General features: G+C 40.3%; 1 protein-coding gene across 1 annotated transcript; it reads left to right on the plus strand.

The window, feature by feature from the left end:
• The first annotated feature begins 6,105 nt into the window (after nucleotides 1-6,105).
• On the plus strand, nucleotides 6,106-15,578 carry LOC103449591 (sugar transport protein 14-like). Its single transcript, XM_008388921.4, has 4 exons — nucleotides 6,106-6,369; nucleotides 13,476-13,798; nucleotides 13,891-14,520; nucleotides 14,734-15,578. Exons 1-4 carry the CDS (start codon nucleotides 6,231-6,233, stop codon nucleotides 15,205-15,207), a joined length of 1,566 nt encoding a protein of 521 aa, XP_008387143.2. The 5' UTR covers nucleotides 6,106-6,230; the 3' UTR covers nucleotides 15,208-15,578.
• The last annotated feature ends 182 nt before the right edge of the window (nucleotides 15,579-15,760 follow it).

A 15,760-nucleotide genomic window follows, 5' to 3' on the forward strand; every position in this document is an offset into this window, starting at 1 on the left:
CCCGATGGTATCTACATAAAGGTGAATACAAGTGACTTAAATTTTAAACCCTGAGTCTTGAAACGAAATGGAAAACCCTGAGAAAATGAATAGTTGGTTTTTCTCCTAGAGGGCGAGCCTTGGCGCACTGAAATGTTGCTCCTTCGTGACCGAAAGGTTTCGGGTTCAAGTCGTGGAAACAACTTTTTTGCAAAGTAAGGGTATGAGTGCGTACGATAGATGTTCCTCTTGACGCTCACAAAGCGATGAGCCTTGTTGGCTTAGGGTCGCCCTTTTTATTTAGTTAATTCTTTCTCCTAGCTGTTTGTTGACCATATATGATTGGGATGTAGGCACTTACAGAACTGACAGACTCTTTTATCGTCGTTAATGTAAGTGTTAATCTTTCTTGGTAATTTTGGTTGCTACATTAGACACCACCCTTTGTCTATTTAATGATTCTTAATTTTCGTGTAAATGATTAGTGGAAGACCGAAACAGTTGTTGCTACGGGGGCTCATTCGAAGGATTAAGGCTAGTATAGTTGTGGAAAGACTGTATCTATTACAAAATCCATGCTGAACACCTTATTGACAAGATTAGAACTCGAGGTGCAAGGGCTTATTATGGTACCTTGCGCTTTGTTAAGGGAACAGAAAGTTTTGGGTTCTAGGAATGACTGTTCGGTGATGTCAAAAATTACATTACATTATATTTTTTTTGGATATTTTGATTTGTACCCATTTAACAAAATAAAATGTGACAGAAAACCACATATTACACATACGCACTTATGTTTAGATATCGTTGGTCTTTACTGCTTTCGATTTTTTGGTGGTATGGAGTAAAAAGCCAGCATTAGAGTTGAATTCAAGATGCCATACACAATATTTTGGTGATAAAATTTAACATGTTATCTCACATGACTTTCTTTTCATCTGAGTTATTTCATTTCCTATTTCACAGTTCAATTTCTGTTATTCAATTATTCTTGAAAACACGTAATGTATGCCTAAAAATACCACACATCCAAGTCATGCGTTTTATACAAAGAACGATTTGTAATTCTGCAGGACATGGTACAATAAAATAAAAAGGAAAATTAATGAAAAATGCTTGAAAACTTTGAGTTTTAACGATAAGAACAAAATAAGGGGTAAAGTGAATAGTACCAAGTTTGACTATTTAGTGTAAAAATGTGGTTTTTCGTTAAAGTGAACAGTATCGCAAGCTCCCAAAATAAAAATTGTAATGCTTGTTCGAATTGATAAGGTAGGGCAAGCAAATACAACTCTGATCGCATGTTTGTGTAAGTGACAAACAAGACTTTCAAAATTCTATATAATTAAGTACTTACAATTTGATTTAAACACTTCAATTTCGGTGAGATACTAGTGCAAACTAAATATTTTCTAAATATAATTTAAGTACCATCAAACAAAGCTCAGATTTGTTCATCCTGCAAACTAAAGATTTTCTAAATATAATTTACGCATTGTGATGGACTCGCTTACTAATTAGTCGCGACACATTGGATTCAATTCCAAACTTTATGGTATATATATTTGTGAATAAACTAATAAAATAAAAAGCAATTTATGCAAATTTCGTACACTCCACCAACATCGTTGTAGGCTTGTAGCAACAAAATTGAAAAAAAAAAAAAAAAAAAAAAACCAATGAACTGCGATTAAATACTGAACGTTATGCCCAAAATCTGATAATCCTAAATGGACATGTTATGCCAGAAATCAGAAATATTGAGAAAAACCATAAATCTAATCTCATTAACCCCTTTTATGAGGTCCACAATCTCAATTACTCCTCAATCTTCTTTTCTTGATGGTTTCATACACCGGCAGCCTTCTTGAACTAATCACAAAGCAAAGGCTTCCATTATCAGCATTCCGGAAAACCCACAACGTCACAAAATCTTGCTTCTCAACGAGTCCATGATCATGAACGAAGTTTTTCCAGCCTCCAGTGAGGACATGAATTTTACCCGCCCAAAGTTTGTATACCATCGGGTAATCGTTACCGTCCACATCATAAGTTGTGACATGGATGCCCTTCCTAATGTCTTCACCTTTCTTCAACAACAGGAAGATATGGTTTTCGACGTCTTCTTTGTTGATGGCGAACCTGCACTGGCCATCCCTCACATCACTACTTGTGAGTTGTTTCTCAAAGGGCTTGCTGCACACTTGAATTAAGTGCTGTATTCTAGGAACATGTGGCACATCAGGAGGGGCATAGTTCCCATAGAACAAACCTTCTGCTTCAACTTCCTCGTCTTTTAGTTTTTGTAACTCTCCAGTCAAGGGTTGTTGTCCTTGTGCAGCAGCAACATTATAAACGGCTTCTAGGGTTTTTGGGGCTTCAGTTTCTTGAATTATACGTTTCCTCGTCGTTCCTTCATGTGAGTATTTCTTCTTCCAATAATTTGAACCAAGAAATTTGCATTTCATATTTTCCAATTCCCTCGCACTATCGGAATCCAAAACCTTATGCTTCATATGTATAAGAATTAAAGCACCTTCCTTCATCGTCATCGATTTGTCTTTACAATCAGGGTCTTCTTCATGGTCTCGATCATCCATGTCTTGCCTAGAGCTCTCTCCCAATCTTGTATTTCTCTTGGGATTCATGAGGGCGAAAGGAAAATTTTCTTGGCTGGTTTTGTGAAGACTCTTCACAAGTTGTTAATGCTTGGACTAGGGAAGGAAAAAAAAAAAAAAGAGAGTGAGTTAAAGAGGAATTAGGGCATTTACGCTGTTTCTTGACAAAGAAGTAATTGTTGGGTTGGAATCAGAATATGTTTGGCGACCAATGACTAATGAGGAGGTGTCGTCTAACAAAAGTTATGCTACTGTTTTAGATTTGTATAGGGATTCGAATCCCTTTCTTAATCTTCATATGGAGTGTGCCTAATTAGGAAGTCATAGGATGCGATATAACCAATCTACTAGTGTTATAATTACATACAATTTGCTTATTAGTTACCCAAAACATAAATTCATTATTTATTCATATTACAATCTATAAATTGATAACATCTCTATATTAAGAATATATCGATTTTACTTTTCAATTTTAATTTTGATAGTGTATTTTTTTTTTAAATGATAATGTTATTTGTTCATCCTCATCAAGCAGGTGCAAAGAGAAGAGACAGATGACTCGTGGAAGATTATATCAACCAAAATTTAGTGTGATTTCTTATGGAGAAAATAATAGTCCTACTAGTAATATTTCTTTGTAGAATTGCATTGTTTACCAGATTGGATAAATGGCTTGTGCCATATTGTTTCATCTTCTTCCTTAATCCTTATCCCTTATCCGAATGGTTGTGGACTTGTAGTTGTAGGTTGACAGTTAAGATGAATAACGTAGCTGTTATTCTGCTTTCAAGTTTCATCCAAATACTGGATAATATCCGAAATGCACTCCTCCCCATCCCCTGTCATGCGGCTCCGCACAGAAACATTCAGTTTTGGTAATCTTCCTTCCATATACGATATTATCTTCCAGTTTACTATTTTTATCAACTTTCCCATCAGATTTTACAATTTTATTTATAAAATACGGTTGAATTAATATTATGATCAGTTAATTTAGTCATCGGGGAAGTGTGACCCAAATTTAAGCCTAAGTGTGGCTCAACTTGACAAAAAAGGCATGATTAGTCCATGACCTAGTTGGGTTTTTGGTGTGGAGGAAAGAGCCAGCCACGAGAGTTGAATTCTTGAATGCTTAAATTCAAGATTCTATATATAAAAAAATATGGTGATAATCTAAAACTAAACTTTCTTTGTTAACTAAAAGAGGGTAAAAATACATCTTTATCTTCAATCACAAAAAAAAAAAAAAAAAAAAAAAAAGTTAAAGACAATAACGTAATTTTATAAAACAAAATTTTGTTGTTTTTTTAAACCTCACTTACATGTAAGTTTATCTTCTCTAATTAAAAAAATACTATATTAATGAAACCATTTTTGTCAACTGAACCCTAAACCCTAAAGACATATTTGTCTTCTATGACAACAAAAATGTTTGAATTGAAAATTAATTTATATTATAAAAATTATGTAACTTACATGTAATTCATTAATATATTAATGATAAGAACTTTGATGAAAATCTAAAAACTAATAAGGTCTTAATCAATGAACAAAAATTAGGGACCGGATACTAATGTTTCTTATATATAGGTACCGTTTGGTACGCAGACGGGACGGAACAGGACTGGACGGGACGGGACGGAACATGACGGAACAAATGATGTAAATATTGAAAAAGATAAGGAGAAATTTTGTCATAAAATGTTATAAATTTGTGTTCTATGGATGTGGAACGGATCGTTCCAGGAGGAAGAGGTGGAACGAAAAATCAGCCAAATTTCGTCCCATGGAACAACCCGTTCCACAATTTTTAGGCGCACTAAACGTGGGACAGAACGGCTCGTCCTGTTCCGTCCCATCCTGTCCCACTTACCTAGGGCTGGAAAAAAATCCCAAAAATACCAAACCGAACCGAAATTTTCCCGAAACCGAACTGAAATATTCCTAAACCGAAAAATTCCCGAAATATCGGTACGGGAATCAGTCTCACGTTTTTGGGATTTCGGTATTCCCAAACCGAACTGAAAAATATACATATATATTATTTAATTTTTAAATATATAATTAGAATTTTAATAGCCGTTGGATTATGTTGAGATTTAATCTCAGCCGTTGCATGTAAATCAAAGTTATCAACCCCCCAACCCGTGTCTGACTCTTTCTCGCTCTCTCTCTCTCGGTCTCTCAACCTCAGACCTAAAACCTCACCTCACCTCACCTCAGTATCTCCTCGCCGATTTGTCTCTCCTCCCACATCCGTCGCCTGAATCCCGAATCTACCCACACCAGTCGTCATTCCTCTCAGTCATCACTCCTCACCTTAATCGCACCTTTACCCACTGTCCTTACCATTCGAATTCGGCTCCTAAATCGAGCTTTCGGTCTCATTCCGCACTCCTCCTCCTCACTGCAAAAGGTAAGAAATTCCTGCAATAAACTCAACCAAAGTTCATACAAATTGTTTGATTCCAAATTCGATTAGAAAATTTGAATTTGGGTTTCTGAATTAGGAATTTTTGAAATTAGGGTTTCTGAAATAGGGCTTTTGGAATTAGGGATTTTGAATCGACGAAGAGGTTGCAGAGGGAATATGAGAAGTCAATGGAGTGTGGTACAACTTACAAGCTGCTGTTGTTATTCCCTTGTTTGTGTTAAATTAAATATATGAAATCTGGTTCATATGCATTCGAATAGACCGAGGCATTTCGCTTCTTTCTTTGTTTGTTTTATATTCGTTTTGGGTGAGGGGATGAATGAGGGCCCTGGGTTGTAAATGGTGTTGATTAGTATTGGACTCGGAATATGGATTAAAAACATATTGATTGCAGGGAAGTGGATTAAAAAGTTAGTCTAAAATGTTACCATGATATATCAATTTTCTTTTGTTGTCCATATACAGATTGTTAACTATTACATATTTGAAAAATGTTTTCATATTGGAGATTCTCTTAAACTTATTTTTCGATTTAGCAAGCATTGAGAACTTGTTTTTGCTCTTTTCTTTCTCTCTGAAACTTCTAATGACTAACTGATTAGATCCTTAAGCATTTGCATAACATTATCTGTGCACAACTATTGACTATTGTGCACAGATTCAGATTTCAAATTGCACAAATTGCACAAATTGCACAGATTGCATATTTTTGTCTAACAATAGATTGGGCCGCATATTGGCATTATGCCCAAAAGCCCAAAATTTCAATATAAAATGTTGAATTTTAGCCCAAAAGCATAATATGTCAAATTTAGTCCAAAAGGCCAAAACCATTTCGGGATTCCCGATTTATCCCGAAATCCCGAAACTATTTCGGGATTCCCGAAAATTGGGATTCCCGAAAATTTGGTTTGGGATCGGTATTGAAATTGGGATTCCCGAAAATTTTGGTTTGAGAATCGGGATTAGGGTTTCGGTATGGGATCCCATACCGAACCACCCCTACACTTACCAAACGGTAATATATATATATATACACACACACACACGTATACACTCACAGACACTTGTGCTCCTCTCTATGTATATATTGTCCTTGTTCCCCATCATTCCAAGCAAGTCAATAGTTCTACTGCCATAACTGACATATTAGAGAGAGAGAGAGAGAGAGAGAGAGAGCGAGAGAGAGGGAGAGAATGGCAGGAGGATTTGGAGGTGCAGTAGTATCTGAAAGGGCTCATCAGTTTGAGTACAGAATTACTGGGTATTTCGTCTTTGCCTGCATTGTTGCAGCTCTTGGAGGCTCCCTCCTTGGCTATGATCTTGGTGTTTCAGGTCAGTTTTCTTCGTGGTCTGTTCAAAATTTTAAATAGATTATATTTTTTTTTTATTAGGTAGTAATTTTCACTCTCATTTTCTTTCATATGCACTCCTCGTTGTTTTTCTAGCATTGGATTGAATAAATTAGAGGAGAATTGAGCGACGGGACTGTAAAAATCATTATCTTCTGATCTGCCATATATCTGTATTTCATAGTATCATCATATCCTGTGAACCAGATTTGTTTGACTGATGCTTAGCTTCAGTACTAATGTTTTTATAGAACTAATTTGAGAGATTAGAGGAGGTGTCTGAAATATGAAATTTTGAGTGTTTATGGACATATGAAGAGAAAGATGATGACTTTTTTTTGTTTGTTCAAGAAAAAAAAAAAAAAGCAAATGATGATATAAGGTTTTTATGGTATATTTCAAAGTAATAAATAGACATTTTTTCACTCTTGTATTATGTGTCACATGATAGTGATTTTCACGCTTTCGTTTTCTCTTTGCGCTTCTCATGTTTCCCTCCCTTGATTCTTGGTTTAGTTATTCAATTCAAACAACAACACAACAACAACAAAGCCTTTTCTCACTAAGTGGGGTCGGCTATATGAATCCTAGAACGCCATTGCGCTCGGTTTTGTGTCATGTCCTCCGTTAGATCCAAGTACTCTAAGTCTTTTCTTAGAGTCTCTTCCAAAGTTTTCCTAGGTCTTCCTCTACCCCTTCGGCCCTGAACCTCTGTCCCGTAGTCACATCTTCGAACCGGAGCGTCAGTCGGCCTTCTTTGCACATGTCCAAATCACCAGAGCCGATTTTCTCTCATCTTTCCTACAATTTCGGCTACTCCTACTTTACCTCGGATATCCTCATTCCCAATCTTATCCTTTCTCGTGTGCCCACACATCCCACGAAGCATCCTCATCTCCGCTACACCCATTTTGTGTACGTGTTGATGCTTCACCACCCAACATTCTCTGCCATACAACATCGCTGGCCTTATTGCCGTCCTATAAAATTTTCCCTTGAGCTTCAGTGGCCTACGACGGTCACACAACACGCCGGATGCACTCTTTCCATCCAGCTCGTATTCTATGGTTGAGATCTCCATCTAATTCTCCGTTCTCTTGCAAGATAGATCCTAGGTAACGAAAACGGTCGCTTTTTGTGATCTTCGCTAGATTGCTCCGGTCATTAGTGTGGATAAGTATATAAATGGATAGAGATAGGAAAGCAAACACAAGATGTACGTGGTTCACCCAGATTGGCTACGTCCACGGAATAGAAGAGTTCTCATTAATTGTGAAGGGTTTACACAAGTACATAGGTTCAAGCTCTCCTTTAGTGAGTACGAGTGAATGATTTAGTACAAATGACATTAGGAAATATTGTGGGAGAATGATCTCGTAATCACGAAACTTCTAAGTATCGGAGTGTGGTGTCGTCTTGACTTGCCTTATCTGTCTCATAGGTAGATGTGGCATCTTCTCTGGAAGTACTCTTCCTCCATCCAGGGGTGGTATCTTTAACTGGTGGAGATGCACAAGGTAATGTATCAATTTCACTTGAAGCTTACTTGTAGTTTCAGGCTTGGTCAAGCGCGATACAAACCATGTAGTAGGAGTCCCCCAGGTCGCCGAGCTAGGGGGTCTGCTGAAAGAGGTGACAGACAAGGTAAGCAATCAGAGCTCCGACTGATTGTTCACCTTCTCCCCATCTTGCAGCAGCATGAAGGATAAAGAGAAGAAAAATGAGAAGAGATGATATGAGATACTTTTGCTTTTGAAGAAGTAACTTTCCACAGGCTTATTCTTGAACTGAGCTGGAGGGTTTTCTGGTTTCCTCCAGAGTATAAGGCCGACTGAAGAATTTGAGGGTCAAAACAAGTCCATCAAATCTAGAGTACGTTCCACCCTGCTGATATGGGATACTTTTGCTTTTGACAGAGTAATGGATGTATCGGCACGTGTGCTGTTACGCTTGTCTCCACATGCTTCCTTGTATCCTTCGCACTTGCCCTATCTGTTCCTCAAGCAGATGCGGAATCTTCCCTGGAAACATAAGATGTTGCAGATGAGTACTCGAGAGCAATGCCAGGTAAGTAATCAGGTAAGGGGTTCCAGGCAGTCAGTTCCTGGCTGGAAGCTTGATTCCAAGTGCTGACTGATTGCTCTCTTTCTCCTTGTCTTGCAGGTAAAAACAAGGCCAAAAGAAAAAACAGGGAAAAAACATGATATGGGATACTCTTGCTTTTAACCCTGATGATATGAGATATTCTTGCTCTAGTATAGCTTGTTTGCAGAGGTATTATCGGGGGGAAAGAAAGCTGAATATTTCGAAAGGCTTTGTTGGGAGTGCCCTCTCAGATATGATGAAGGGTTGAGCATTTTTGCAGGTCTGCCTGTCCGTTGGGGATGGAGGTCGACATATATAGGAGTCTCCCTAACAACAAGTAGTAATGCTATTCCTTTACCCTGCTTGGTCATAGCACGGTAGTGGGAGCTGCCAGTTTCACATGTTTTAACTCTGTCAGAGCACTTTGAAAAAGTGGTCTGTGGTATCTGGCTCTCGAGATTCGGAGAACGATTCTACCTTGCCACGAAGCACAAAGGTTGACACACAGGGACTTTCCAATTATCCAGCAATGGTACTGTTCCTTTACCCTCTCTTCGATTTTGAGAAAGTAGTCATGTTGGGAGTCTGGCTCTCGAGATTCGAAGGACGGTGCCTCTTCGATTTTGGAGCAAGCAATCTTGTTGGGACTGTTTTCTCGAATGCGAGTAAAGGTTGGGCATGTTTGCTAGTCTACCTTGCCACGAAGCACAGAGGTTGACACACAGGGACTTTCCAATTATCCAGCAGTGGTACTGTTCCTTTACCCTTGTGGGTAATAATATGGTAGCTAGACCTTCAAAATTTATGTGTCTAAACTTTGTTAGTGCTGTTTCTTTGCTATTCTTTTACCTTTCTTGGTCAGAGCGATGTAGTGGGAGCTGCAAGCTTCACGTGCTCAACTTTGGCAGAGAACTTTGGCAAAGTGATCTGTGGTACCCATGAGTTATTGTTGCGTGTGGGAAGTGGGTGATTGAACAGTAAGATTCATGTGCTTTCTACTTCACCAGAAGTCTTCGACAGAATGCCCATAATTTCTGCAAAGCTGAGTGTGCGTGTGACAGGTGCTGACAAGGCTAGAAAAGTAGGTGCCTCTTCGATTTCTGAGATCGGCCCTCGTGGTCTCTGAGCAGCCCAGCTTTTGAGAAAGTGAGCGCCTCTTCGATTGATTCGGAGAACGGTGCCTCACCGATTTTTGAGAAAGCAATCATGCTGGGGGTCTGGCTCTCGAGATTCGGGGAGCAGTGTCTCTTCGATTTTTGAGAAAGTAATCATGTTGGGAGAGTGGCTCTCGAGATTCGGAGGGCGGTGCCTCTTCGATTTTGGAGCAAGCAATCTTGTTGGGAGTGTTTTCTCGAATGTGAGTAAAGGTTGGGCATGTTTGCTAGTCTACCTTGCCACGAAGCACAGAGGTTGACACACAGGGACTTTCCAATTATCCAGCAATGGTACTGTTCCTTTACCCTCTCTTCGATTTTTAAGAAAGTAGTCATGTTGGGAGTCTGGCTCTTTAGATTCGGAGGACGGTGCCTCTTCGATTTTGGAGCAAGCAATCTTATTGGGAGTGTTTTCTCGAATGTGAGTAAAGGTTGGGCATGTTTGCTAGTCTACCTTGCCACGAAGCACAGAGGTTGACATACATGGACTTTCTAATTATCCAGCAGTGGTACTGTTCCTTTACCCTTGTGGGTAATAATATGGTAGCTAGACCTTCAAAATTTATGGGTCTAAACTTTGTTAGTGCTGTTTCTTTGCTATTCTTTTACCCTTCTTGGTCAGAGCGATGTAGTGGGAGCTGCAAGCTTCACGTGCTCAACTTTGGCAGAGAACTTTGGCAAAGTTATCTGTGGTACCCATGAGCTATTGTTGCGTGTGGGAAGTGGGTGATTGAACAGTAAGATTCATGTGTTTTCTACTTCCCCAGAAGTCTTTGACAGAATGCCCATAATTTCCGCAAAGCTGAGTGTGCGTGTGACAGGTGCTGACAAGGCTGGAAAAGTAGGTGCCTCTTCGATTTCTGAGATCGGCCCTCGTGGTCTCAAGGGAGCCCAGCTTTTGAGAAAGCGAGCGCCTCTTCGATTTCTGAGATCGGCCTTCGTGGTCTTTGAGCAGCCCAACTTTTGAGAAAGCAAACGCCTCTTCGATTTCTGAGATCAACCCTCGTGATCTCTAAGCAGCCCAACTTTTGAGAAAGCAAACGCCTCTTCGATTTCTGAGCAGGCGCCTCTTTGATTTCTGAAGCTCCGTCGAGTGCAGATTTTTATAGGGGCTGGCATTAAGTTCCAAAGCACACTTGAATCTCCACCAGTAGAAGCTTCATTCTTGCACTTCTAAGATCTTGATTTGTCCGACCTCTTCTCTCTTCAACACCTTTGAAAATGTCTGGCCCCTCCGACCGTCGTTTTGACTTGAACCTTGTTGAAGAGGCAGCCCCGCCTTCTCCAGACAACATATGGCGCCCATCCTTCGTCTCCCCAACTGGTCCTCTTACCGTTGGGGATTCCGTGATGAAGAATGATATGACCGCTACGGTGGTGGCCAGGAACCTTCTCACTCCCAAAGATAACAGACTACTTTCCAAACGGTCTGATGAGTTAGCTGTTAAGGATTCGCTGGCTCTCAGTGTTCAGTGTGCAGGTTCTGTGTCTAATATGGCCCAACGCCTATTTGCTCGAACCCGCCAAGTTGAATCATTGGCGGCTGAAGTGATGAGTCTCAAACAGGAGATTAGAGGGCTCAAGCATGAGAATAAACAGTTGCACCGGCTCGCACATGACTATGCTACAAACATGAAGAGGAAGCTTGACCAGATGAAGGAAACTGATGGTCAGGTTTTACTTGATCATCAGAGATTTGTGGGTTTGTTCCAAAGGCATTTATTGCCTTCGTCTTCTGGGGCTGTACCGCGTAATGAAGCTCCAAATGATCAACCTCTGATGCCTCCTCCTTCTAGGGTTCTGTCCAGTACTGAGGCTCCAAATGATCCCCCTCCGGTGCCTTCTCTTTCTGGGGCTCTACCGACTGCTGAGACTTCTCCTAAGCAACCTTTGTGAAGGCTCCCTCTTGTGTGTTTATTTTGACTCATGTATATGTACATATTTGTAGCTTATCGGGGATATCAATAAATAAGCTTTCCTTCATTTCAACGTATTGTGTTAAATACACCAAAGCCTTCTTCGCTAAGTTCTTTGAATTTTCTTTTGTTGAAGCTTGTATGTTGAAGCTTTCTGAGTGGAGCATGTAGGTTGGGGTAGTGTTCCCTTAATTTCCCGAGTGAGGAAAACTTCTTGGTTGGAGACTTGGAAAATCCAAGTCACTGAGTGGGATCGGCTATATGAATCTTAGAACGCCATTGTGCTCGATCCTGTGTCATGTCCTTCGTTAGATCCAAGTACTCTAAGTCTTTTCTTAGAGTCTCTTCCAAAGTTTTCCTAGGTCTTCCTCTACCCCTTCGGCCCTGAACCTCTGTCCCATAGTCGCATCTTTTAATCGGAGCGTCAGTAGGCCTTCTTTGCACATGTCCAAACCACCGTAACCGATTTTCTCTCATCTTTCCTTCAATTTCGGCTACTCCTACTTTACCCCGGATATCCTCATTCCTAATCTTATCCTTTCTCGTGTGCCCACACATCCAACGAAGCATCCTCATCTCCGCTACACCCATTTTGTGTACGTGTTGATGTTTCACCGCCCAACATTCTGTGCCATACAGCATCGCCGGCCTTATTGCCGTCCTATAAAATTTTCCCTTGAGCTTCAGTGGCATACGGCGGTCACACAACACGCCGGATGCACTCTTCCACTTCATCCATCCAGCTTGTATTCTATGGTTGAGATCTCCATCTAATTCTCCGTTCTTTTGCAAGATAGATCCTAGGTAACGAAAACGGTCGCTCTTTGGTATTTCTTGATCTCCGATCCTCACCCCTAACTCGTTTTGGCCTCCATTTGCACTGAACTTGCACTCCATATATTCTGTCTTTGATCGGCTTAGGCGAAGACCTTTAGATTCCAACACTTCTCTCCAAAGGTTAAGCTTTGCATTTACCCCTTCCTGAGTTTCATCTGTCAACACTATATCGTCTGCGAAAAGCATACACCAAGGAATATCATCTTGAATATGTCCTGTTAACTCATCCATTACCAACGCAAAAAGGTAAGGACTTAAGGATGAGCCTTGATGTAATCCTACAGTTATGGGAAAGCTTTCGGTTTGTCCTTCATGAGTTCTTACGGCAGTCTTTGCTCCTTCATACATATCCTTTATAGCTTGGATATATGCTACTCGTACTCCTTTCTTCTCTAAAATCCTCCAAAGAATGTCTCTTGGGACCCTATCATACGCTTTTTCCAAATCTATAAAGACCATGTGTAAATCCTTTTTCCCATCTCTATATCTTTCCATCAATCTTCGTAAGAGATAGATTGCCTCCATGGTTGAGCGCCCTGGCATGAACCCGAATTGGTTGTCCGAAACCCGTGTCTCTTGCCTCAATCTATGCTCAATGACTCTCTCCCAGAGCTTCATTGTATGACTCATTAGCTTAATACCCCTATAGTTCATGCAATTTTGTACGTCGCCCTTATTCTTGTAGATAGGCACCAAAGTGCTCGTTCGCCACTCATTTGGCATCTTCTTCGTTTTCAAAATCCGATTGAAAAGGTCAGTGAGCCATGTTATACCTGTCTCTCCCAAAACTTTCCACACTTCGATTGGTATATCGTCTGGGCCTATTGCTTTTCTATGCTTCATCTTAGTTATTCAATTCAAAGGCTGGAAAAAATAGATTGTTGCAACAAAACAATGCAATCATTTTCGTTTACTAAATTTCCAAATTGCTGCAAAAATCTTTCAATGATATACCTTAGTTGCAACAAACCATCAGTGATGTGCTCCTCACCTAACATTGGAGCTTATCCTTTCCATGATTCCCTTTTGATAAAAATAGACAGAAGTCTTTACAAATTAAGAGTTACCATAACAAGTTACTCTCTGGTAAATTTCAGGTGGAGTGACTTCCATGGATGATTTCTTGAAGGAATTCTTCCCCAACATATACAGAAGGAAGCAACTGCACCTCAATGAGACAGACTACTGTAAATATAATAACCAAATTTTGACACTCTTCACATCCTGTTTGTACTTTGCGGGCCTCATTTCTACATTCGGAGCTTCTTATGTTACCCGAAACAAAGGAAGAAAGGCAAGCATTCTTGTTGGAGCAGTCAGCTTGTTTTTAGGAGCAGTCCTGAATGCTGCTGCAAAAAACATTGCAATGTTGATCATCGGACGAATATTTCTTGGTGTTGGCTTTGGATTTGGAAATCAGGTAAGCCTAATGTTATGCTATCCGTCAACCAAAGAAAAATAACAACGTTCTAATTTCTGATTTACTAACAACTTTCTTGTTCTGTAATCCAGGCAGTTCCCTTGTATCTCCGGGAAATGGCTCCTGCGAAAATTCGAGCAGCAGTTAACCAACTTTTCCAGCTGACAGCTTTCTTAGGCATCCTGATCGCTAACTGGATAAATTATGGAACCGATAAAATCCATCCGTGGGGTTGGCGATTGTCTCTTGGATTAGCTACAGTCCCAGCAGTTCTTATGTTTGTTGGGGGTCTTTTTCTTCCTGAGACCCCAAATAGCCTTGTAGAGCAAGGCAGGTTAGAAGAGGCAAGAACTATACTTGAGAAAGTGAGAGGTACCAAAAAAGTTGATGCGGAGTTTGCCAACCTGGTTGATGCTAGCAATGTAGCTCGATCCATAAAGAACCCGTTTAGGAATCTACTCGCGCGAAAAAATCGCCCCCAATTGGTGATAGGGGCCTTGGGAATCCCTGCATTCCAACAGCTCACTGGCATGAGCTCAATCCTCGTCTATGCACCTGTCATATTTCAGAGCTTGGGATTTGGATCGGGGGCAGCTCTGTACTCATCTATCTTCACAAGTGGAGCATTTCTTGTTGCTACATTCATTTCAATTGGATATGTTGATATGTTTGGTAGAAGAGCTTCCTTCTTAGCAGCTGGAACTGAAATGATATGCTGCTTGGTAAATCCTCTTACTTTAATTACCTGAATGCCTATAACTGGGATGCCACTGTGGCAGTATTCCAAGTCAATCAAGTACTGTTGCATGGGAAAGTTATAATACACGCCAGTGTTTGATTAGCTTGGGATGCCGCCACATTGACATCCCAATGGTGCGGAAGTTCTTCTCTGGACTTCAAATAAATTACTCACTAGAATGTCTGAATTTATGCAGGTTGCTGTGACCATAACCCTAGCCCTGAAGTTTGGACAAGGAGAAGTCCTCCCAAAAGGGATAGGAATCTTCCTTGTTATCGTCATATGCATATTTGTTTTGGCTTATGGAAGGTCATGGCGTCCTTTGGCGTGGTTAGTTCCAAGTGAGCTGTTTCCTTTAGAGATGAGATCAGCTGGACTGAGTGTCGTTTTCTGTGTCAATCTCCTCTTCACGGCTTTGATAGCGCAGGGCTTCCTCGCGGGGCTTTGCCATCTTCAATATGGTATTTTTCTGCTGTTTGCGGGTTTGATAATCATCATGAATACCTTCATCTTCTTCCTCTTGCCAGAGACAAAGCAAGTCCCCATAGAAGAAATATATCTTCTGTTTCAGAAACATTGGTTTTGGAAAAGAATAGTAGGAGATGGGGAGCAAATTGGACCCAATGGGAAGCCAAGCCAACCAGATGGGAAGTCTGGAGCACAAGTTTAGAATCAATCTCTCTCTAGCTAGCAGCCTAGTACAAAAAACATTGTTCAGATTTCTTTTCCATAGTCTGTTTTCTGAAACCCAGTTCTATAGATAATTAGGGATTGGTTTCAACAATTTTCCAAATTTCAATAATTAGGGATTGGTTTCAACAATTTTCCAAATCTAACGGAGGACATGACACAAAACCGAGCGCAATGGCATTCTAGGATTCATATAGCCGACCCCACTTAGTGGGAAAAGGCTTTGTTGTTGTTGTGATGTTATTTAGGTGTTGGATAAGTCCCTAAGTCACAACTAAAATGTGGAAGAGTCTTGTTCTTCTGGACACCATGTGTTGATTTGATATTAAGAGTTTGATTGAAACATTAAAAGCACATTCATAAATCTCCACTCTTGATATCAAATCAAAGTGTCAAACTATGGACATGTCATATGGGATGGGTGAAGTATGCATAACCTTTAATTCGGGCGATTCGTGGTACCATAGGATCAGCCCGCTCTGATACCATGATAAAGTTTATGAGTTAGTCAAATGGCCTGTTACTAATCAACA

This window comes from Malus domestica, chromosome 02 (genome assembly GCF_042453785.1).
Source record: "Malus domestica chromosome 02, GDT2T_hap1".
Taxonomy (NCBI): Eukaryota; Viridiplantae; Streptophyta; class Magnoliopsida; order Rosales; family Rosaceae; genus Malus; species Malus domestica.

Coding starts and splice junctions, on each gene's coding strand:
- LOC103449591 (XM_008388921.4), top strand. CDS start 6,231: ATGGCAGGAGGATTTGGAGGTGCAGTAGTATCTGAAAGGGCTCATCAG. Junction 6,370..13,475: donor CTATGATCTTGGTGTTTCAG/GTCAGTTTTCTT, acceptor GGTAAATTTCAG/GTGGAGTGACTTCCATGGAT. Junction 13,799..13,890: donor GCTTTGGATTTGGAAATCAG/GTAAGCCTAATG, acceptor TCTGTAATCCAG/GCAGTTCCCTTGTATCTCCG.